Source organism: Monopterus albus, unplaced genomic scaffold, assembly GCF_001952655.1.
Source record: "Monopterus albus unplaced genomic scaffold, M_albus_1.0 scaffold206.1, whole genome shotgun sequence".
NCBI lineage: Eukaryota > Metazoa > Chordata > Actinopteri > Synbranchiformes > Synbranchidae > Monopterus > Monopterus albus.
In genome coordinates, this window is record NW_018128086.1 from 432452 (window position 1) to 441264 (window position 8813).

Below are 8813 nucleotides of genomic sequence, written 5' to 3' on the forward strand. Positions count from 1 at the left end.
GGGAATGCCTCGGCGTTCCCAGGCCAGCCGAGCCCGGAGGAGCTGGAGGAAGTGTCTGGAGAGAGGGAAGTCCGGGCATCTTTGCTTAGACTGCTGCCCCTGCGACCCGGTCCCGGATAAGCGGAGGAAAATGGATGGATGGATGGACATTGCAAAGTGTAATGTGAGTGTAACACTGCAAAACAAGGAATTCAACACAGTACTGAGGCTGAATTCGAGGTTATCACTAAAGAGTACATGCACAGAAAAGACAGTAGATGGCAGTGTGGGATCCGTATTCACAGGAAGCAGTTGACTTATTTTTCCTTTTAGTCCGTGTGTGCGTGCGCGCGCATGTGTGTGTGTACTTTCTCGGTATGTTTAATGTGAACTTGTGTCTTCTGGCCTGACAGTCAAATTTCCACAGGAGGAAAAAAAAAGAGAGAGTAATCTTGCTGATATCAGAAATCTACCTGAGAGAGCTCATTGACAAGCTAAATATCCCCATAAATAAAGGGTTACAATGTGCCCAAAGCCATCTGCAGATGCAGTGAAACTATGAAATCACAGCAACATCCACGCTGTACAACAGCACCTCTGCCTGTTTCTCACCATTTCCTCTGTCAGGTACCAGCCATCTCTCTGGCCTATGAGGTAGCAGAAAGTGACATTATGAAGCGCCAGCCTAGAAACCCACTGAGAGACAAACTGGTTAATGAGAGACTCATCAGTATCGCCTATGGACAGATCGGTAGGGGCCATTTGTTTTCTGTCTTCCCACAAAGTCCAAAATATTCTGTGCATCCTTGGGGTGTATAGGATTTTATTTACTCACATTCACCTAGTTAATGAATGATCAAACTATTTCTGCAGGTATGATCCAAGCTCTTGGTGGTTTCTTTGCCTATTTTGTCATCATGGCTGAAAATGGGTTTCTGCCATCTGTGCTTGTCGGCATCCGCCTCAACTGGGATGATCGCTCCACCAACGATTTGGAGGACAGCTACGGGCAGCAATGGGTATGAGTCATTCTGTTCTCCTGTTTCATTTATTTTCACTTGCACTGGGGAGCTGTGTGGCTTGGTGTGTTCACAGTATGCACAGTCGCACTGTATTGGGTCGGTCATACAAACGCACAGCTCCCAAAATATTTCCACTACAAGGAGGTTGATGGTAATCTCTGAATGATGGTAACCCCCAGTACAAGGAGTTTGATGGTAATCTCTGAATGATGGTAACAGTAACAGCAGACAAAGTCGGTCTTAATCGCACGGAAAAGCATCCACTTCCTCCTTGGCTCAATCTTTTGTGCCAAATTCACACAGAGCAGACAGATGCTCTAAGGATTATACCTTCTTTTGCTCCTTACAGACCTATGAGCAGCGTAAGATTGTGGAGTTCACTTGCCACACAGCCTTCTTTGTCAGTATTGTGGTGGTGCAGTGGGCAGACGTCATCATCTGCAAGACCAGACGTAACTCTGTGTTCCAGCAGGGAATGAAGTAAGTACAAAATGATCTCAGTGATGCTGCACCACCTTATCATCAGTTCAGTACATGAAGGCCTCAAACTCTGGATGCCCAGAGCTGATGTCTGCTGTTGATCCACTACAGCATCAAACACTGTCTTATTCTATAATATTTAAAAGCATCATTGTCTTTATACTTTCATGAGACATTAGCTTACTTTTTGCATACAGAGCAAGAGTCTGGTACCACTCACAGCCAGGGTCAGGAACACAGATCTTTTCTCTGCAGTACAGTGTCAGTTACGAACATGTAAGCTTGACATTTTTAGGTGAAATCTCAGTATAGAAGACCAGAATGGGGACGATGGTGTCAATGAGGCATGGCTGTGGGCGTTGCCACTTCCCACAGCTGCCACTAGATGTCACTGGAAAACCAGGTTTCCTGAGACACCTGTAATTTATGGGCTCTGTGGTATATGTTTGTTTGGTCCACCCCCTCCCTCCATCTTGTCTGCTTTTCCTTGTCTGACCTCTCCCCTTGCCCTGTATTGCAGGCAGCATTTATAGTCCAGACACACAGATACTGGTGTTACTACACCTGTCCTCATATTCTGCCTGCACTCAGTCAACTTTGAAGCCATTTTCCATTTCAAAAGTAGATGTAGATACTAAGCGATGCAGCCCTTTGTTTAGAGAAGTGTAATAGAGAAACACAAATCCCATCCTGTTCTGTCACAGGAGATCCCTGCCCTATCCCTATCTTCTGATCTGTCACTTTTGCCTGCCTTTATCCGTCCTTTCTACAGTATGTTTCCCATAATTAACTTTTTTTCTTTCTGCATTTTCTCCTGCAGGAATAAGATTTTGATCTTTGGCCTGTTTGAGGAAACGGCTCTGGCTGCTTTCCTGTCCTACTGCCCTGGCATGGATGTGGCACTACGGATGTACCCTCTCAAGTAAGTAACATTACACACTGATTAGGAGCAGGGAGGGAATCAACACATCATCACAGTACCAGGATGTACAGTCCTGTTTACCTTCAAGGGGTATGAATTACAAGGACTATGTTTTGTCCTTTAAGACCTTTGTACAGTCTTGACTGAAGCACTACTCTCACCCTGTCCATCACTCCCTCCTGTTCTCTCTCAGGCCCAGCTGGTGGTTCTGTGCATTCCCATACAGTTTCCTCATCTTTGTTTACGATGAGATTCGAAAACTCATCCTTCGCCGAAACCCTGGAGGTAAGATCACACACAAGTACACTCACAGAAAAGATGGATTTATTGTCCTGGTGCTGGCAAAGAAAAATGTTTATGTACTCACAAAGTAACATTTTGCTCACATTATTAAGCAGACATAATATTTCAGTACACATACATTTGTAGCATTATTACGCTTACGTTTGCATAACGGTATGGATTTCTAAAGGGTAAAGAAGAAATAAGCAACGGTGTTAACTACCACTGGCTACTTTGTGCAGGATAACATCATGTAGAGCTTTATTACATCCTCTTTATCCTCTTTACAGTATATACAGCAGTGTTAATCAGTAAATTAAATCCTTTGATAGGTAACGTTCTCTTTCTCTCTCTCTTTTTTCCGACTTCCCCTTTTTTTATCCCCTTTGTTTCTGCAGGCTGGGTGGAAAAAGAGACGTACTATTAAATTATCAAAGCATCATTTACTTCTCCCTCTATCCCTTCTTCTGTCTCCCTCTCTTTCTTTCCTCCTTCCCTTCATCTATCCCACCTCTCCTCTCAGCATACTCAAACTGTACAAGAAAACATTTTACTCCTCCTCTCCATCCTCATCTCCTAAAGAAACAAACAAAAAAAAAAAACGCCAAGATGACGAGAGGAACGATGACAGAGGAGGAGAGGATGGGGGCGGGGCCGGGTTTGTAGATCTTTCCCTGTCCTCTCCGTCCCTCTGTTTCCTTGTTTTTCTATCCAACATTTCCACAGCACTAATCTGCCAGTAACAATGTTTGTGCCGATGCTTATTGCTACACTGTTAGCTGCAGCTGCTCATCATGTGTGTACTCAAACTGCACCACTGTGTGGAACTGAATAAAGATATAATACTAAGAAGAATAAAGACAAACACCTGACTGTTCCACTGCCATCACTCTTGCCAAGCAGAACAACAACATGGCAGCTCCCGTCTTGACTCCCAACTGGCGATTTGAGCCGCTGGGTGGTATCTTTTTTGTGTTTTCTGGGAAAAGCCGCCCAGACCCAGCTCTCCGGTCACTGCCATTTCCCACCATTCTTCCACTTCTCTACTTCTTTTCCCTCCGTTTGTCTCTGTTAAATCTGCCAGTCTTCTACTGCCATTCTCTCTCCCGCCTCCTCTCATATCGATGAAGAATCAATCTCGCCATAAAACTGACACGCTCGCCCACGTGCAACGTCAGCGGGGTGGCAAAATAAAGCTCACTTCCTTTCTCTGCCTCCCCCCATCCTCCTTCCTGTGTATTTATTCTGCTTGTGTTGTTGTTTTCTAATAGACAACTGGGTGTTTTTTTAAAATGTTCATAAAGTTTTTTAAGTTTGGAGTGGGTCTGAGAGCTGCTTGTTTTCATTCAGACATGACAAAGCACACTGGCTGTCCCTCTCTCTTCTTCTTTTCCCCTCACACTCCTCCTCTACCTCCCCCGTCCTCACCCTGCCTGTTTATCTGTCCCTGTTTGTCTCTGTGTGAACACCGTGCAAACCCTCCATCCTTGTGAACTTCCACCCACTCAGACTACCAGCCTCCTCTTATTCTCCCACCCTCAACCTGCCTGAAACCTCCCTCCTCAACCCCACCCAAACCTCACCCCTGTTAAAAAAAAATAAAATAAAATAAATACAATCTTTCTGTGTCCTCGGAAAAAGAGATTTCTCTCTAATTTCTTTATCTAAATCTGTGGGAATATGGAACAAGGCACTGTACCTTAACATGCAAAACATCAGCAAAAAAAAAGGAAAAAAGAAATAAACTAGGATCTCTTTTTTTTCAGCTTGGTCTCAACTTTTTGTTTTTTGTCAGAAAATGGAAATAAACGCTGTGACCAACTCTTACTTGTGGCAGTGGTGTGATCTCATCTGTCAATTGAAATATGAACATATTGCATGTCTATACACGAGTACACGACATGTTATGGCTCAGGTTTATTGGAGGAACATGGTTTTACTGTAGATGGAAGATTTTGGTCCATAATAAAACTATTGTATTTTCAGGAAAATGGACTTGACAGAACGGTCTCTCCACCAGGGTCATGTAGTGGCTGTATCATATGATCTTACTTGGCAAATGGGGTTTTTGCACAGTTGTGGAAATGTAAATGTTCAAATTTCTTTCTTCATCACTTATGTTATTATGGTGTACTTGTTAGCAAACAGTGGCTTATTCCTACACCGATCAGCCATAACATTTTGACCACCTGCTTAATACCGTGTCACAGGAGAGAGTGCGACAGTTGGTTGGTACTCGTTTCACTCTGCAGCTCACTGTGCATCCTCTGTGAATCTGTTTGCTTCCACAGTTCTACTGTCGGGAGGAGAGTGAGCATGATGAGCTCGATCTGCTGTAGATTAAACTTCTAAAAATATTGAAGCCAGTGTGTGTAAACAAGCAGATATGAACGCTGCAATTTTACAAAATTGGACAATTTCCAATTAAAATATGAACAATGCATTTACAAGAAAGCGAACTGAGTTGAGCTTAGCTGACCTGACTGGACTTCCCAGCTCCTCTACAGCCAAAGTTTTGACATTGAGAAGCATTTGTCTCTGGAAGTGATTAGAAGCCCCTCTGAACGGGAGATGTCATGATCCTGACGCACTCACTTCACCAGGAGGAACCTGCTGCATGGCTCTGTCTGCACCAGAGGCGCAGCTGCACCCCTCTGTGATCCGTAGTGGTCACAGACGCGCTCTGTTGGCTCTGGTCCGTGACTCTTCAACGGGCTGTCAGCTCCCAGATAGCGAGGTGCATTGAGTAGGTCGGAGTTCTTCTTCATCCACCGTATCAGTTCCTCTTTTTTCACCTGAGTTATCAATGCCATAGCAACCATCTGGGCTTTTTAGTAGCCTATAACTAACTTTAAGTTAAGTGGGTTCTAATCTGTCAAAATGACGGACAGCCTTCAGATTTTTCCATCATTAATAAAACAATTCAGTCAATTATGGAAAATATTCAGTTAGCAGAAGCTCTTGTGTAGGGCATCACCATATTGCTCTGCCATTTGATACATAAAAACCATTTATACGTAGAAAGGTGTGTACCATCAAGTGTACCCTTGAAGGAAGTGGTGTGAATGAACAGGTTTTAATATCAGTGTCTTATGCCAAAATAATATAGCCTGTTGCAAAACTTTTAAATGACTGTATATTTAATATACAGTATTGTACTTACATGGCATCACATGGCTTATTACTCCATTATTATTACCCTTGTCAAAACAAAAACCTAGTTCAACTTGTACATTAACTGCAGTAAAAATGGTAACGAACCACCCAGAGTAAAAACTGCCAGAGACTTGTTTTGGGTTCCATAGTTTTCAGGCTGATACTTGTGAACACACTAGTGTTTATATGCATGTCCACACCCACACACTGAGTGCAATGGTGTGTGTTTCATGAATACTATTACAAGGCTCACGGAGCAAATGAGTGGCCTGGCCCACTTCTCACACACACACACACACACACACACACACACACACAGAGCTCCGTCTAACCCCAGGATATAGGTCACCTTGTTTGTGACTTCATTGTTTTCTTCTCCTGTTTCTCTCACTCAGACGTTACCTATTACTATATCATCCTGCTGATCACTGACTACAGTTAGATACACTCAGACAGCTGTTTACCAGCAGGTCACTACTATTAAAGTCTACAGGCCGTCACCTCTAGATAGTAACTTTTCCTCACATCAGTAGTAAAGGTTAATAGGACAGTTAACATGCCTGACCATAGATTTACTAAACATATTGACCCAGATACCCAACAGTACTTCAGATTGTAAGCCTATAAGCTAACAGGCTACACCGTAACCAGCTGCAGCTTTAAATGCGACGAACAACAATGCATCAATAGGTATAATCCAATAATTTGATATAAAATGTTCTATTCTGCATAATGAGTGCTTTTACTTTTGGTACTTTATATTTTGATGCCAGTACTTTTATACTTTTATTTGCGTAGTGTGAATGCAGGACTTGTAACAGAGTATGCTGCATAAACGATACGAGTACTTTTTCCACCAGTGCCTCTGTATAACCTAGGTAGGATGTTGTACACGCTTGCTGGGCAGTTTTGGGTGTGTGACACTAGAGTCACTCACTTTACTGGGTGTGTCCTTTCTAAATCCTCATTTGGACAAACAGCATCTCCTTTTGCAAAATCAACATTTGGAACTTTTTACCCACAGATTGACGATGGATCATAACAGGGATCGCTGTGGTTTTTTTATCATTGTCAGTCTGCTGTTTATTTTGTGGCATTTCATTGTTCCATTGTCCTGTGAAGTGTGTTTTGTGTCGTTTTGCAGTGGTGGAAAGCAGCCGAATGCATTTACACTATGTATAAGTACAGCTGCAGTGTATTTGCATGAGTGGTTCCATTTGGTGCTACTCAACACTTTGATTTCACTACTGTTAAGACTTTTTACTAGCTGTGTACTTTAGAATTTAGGATTAACACTACAACACACAGCGCAGTCATAAGACTTCACTGATCTAAGCTACCCAGCAGTATGTAAAGTACTTGAAATTATAATGATAAAATTCAGTATGGTCAACAGAACAGCCCGTTAGGCAGTTAAAACTAGCTCCACCATTAAAAATTAATGCAGTAATGCATCAGTAATTTAATTTCAGTAATGTGAAATGTGCGATTATACTCAGTATTTGAAGTATTTACTGGTGATAACACTTTTATACTTTTAAGTAAAATCTTGAATGTAGGACTTCCTTGTAACAGAGTATTTCTACACAGTGGTATTGCTACTTTTAATTAAGTAAAGGTACTGAGTACTACTTCCACCTGTTTATATTTTCCTGTTGAGTTGTGTGAATTATAAAGGCCCACGTAGGCAGAGTACTGCAACCTGCTGCAGTATGAGGCAGTGGTTCATGCTTTGTTTCGCCCAATACAAATAAACATTAAATAAAAACACTGCATTCACAGACACACACACACACACACACACACACACACACAGAGCCTGGAAGACCCTAACAAACATCTGTTAGAATGGAGAAAGAGCTGGTGCCTCCACTCGACTCATTATGACACACGACACATCCTTTTCTTATCCGCCATAACAACCACGCTAAAACTCTTTTCCTCTGACACACACACACCTTTTCTCAATCTTCTCCCCACTTACACTCTCAGCCCCCCCTCCACCGCTTTCTTCCAAATCACACACACACACCTTCTCCCAATCTCCTACCCGATTACACCCGCACGCTAAAACCCCTTTTTGCACACCTCCCCTACACACTCCTCCCCTAAAACCCTTTACGTTTCCTCTGACACACACACACACACACACACAGGCTCTCTTTTTTGTCATCCCCCCATCCTCCCCGTTCTTCCTCCCTCCTCTCAGTAATCTGGCTGGCCCGTGGCCTCCTCTCTCTCGCTCCACTGTTCTGTGTGATAGAATATCGATCGGTTTGCCTCGGCTCGTTGTGGAGCAGGAGGAGGGGGCGGCTGTAGGGCTATAGGGAGTGTGCGCGTGTGTGTGTGTGTGTGTGTGTGTGTGTGTGTGTGTGTGTGTGTGTGTGTGTGTGTGTGTGTGTGTGTGTGTGTGTGTGTGTGTGTGTGTGTGTGTGTGTGTGTGTGTGTGTGTGTGTGTGTGTGTGTGTGTGTGTGTGTGTGTGTGTGTGTGTGTGTGTGTGTGTGTGTGTGTGTGTGTGTGTGTGTGTGTGTGTGTGTGTGTTGATATGGGGGGCAGTGGTCAGACATGCTCCAAGGTTGTTACCACAGCAACAGCAGGATGGGTCACAGGGTTGCCATGGCGCCTAGGTCGCAGGGTCAGGGGGAGGGTCCTGGCGGCCTCTGTTCTCTCCCTGATATATATATATATATTTATATGTGTGTGTTAATAGGAAGGGAGAGGGCAGGCGAAGGAGAGCTGTGTCCAGTCCAGCTATATTGGGTGTGTTAATAATGAATGGTGCTGTATGTAGTCGCTGTCTCTCTCCCTCTATCTGTGTCTCTCTTTTCCTCTGTCACAATAATATATGAAGCATCAGCTCAGTTCGAGTCCAGCTTATTTTATTTAGTTAAATAAACTTTAATACTTTTGTCACCGTGCACCCTAGAAGTCTAGATTAAAAACCAGTGACGCTGCAGATTTTTTTTTTTTA

At 43.3% G+C, this 8813-nt stretch overlaps 1 protein-coding gene across 2 annotated transcripts in view; it reads left to right on the forward strand.

Annotated features, from left to right (window-relative positions):
• The window catches only part of atp1a3a (ATPase Na+/K+ transporting subunit alpha 3a), a 30117-nt gene extending 25703 nt beyond the window's left edge, over positions 1-4414 (forward strand). For both annotated transcript variants that reach the window (XM_020618472.1, XM_020618473.1), the window contains 6 exons: positions 607-730; positions 853-998; positions 1351-1481; positions 2302-2403; positions 2597-2688; positions 3084-4414. In XM_020618472.1, coding sequence (XP_020474128.1) covers positions 607-730; positions 853-998; positions 1351-1481; positions 2302-2403; positions 2597-2688; positions 3084-3112 — 624 coding nt within the window. In that variant the 3' untranslated portion in view covers positions 3113-4414. The remainder of the gene's footprint in view (positions 1-606; positions 731-852; positions 999-1350; positions 1482-2301; positions 2404-2596; positions 2689-3083) is intronic.
• The last annotated feature ends 4399 nt before the right edge of the window (positions 4415-8813 follow it).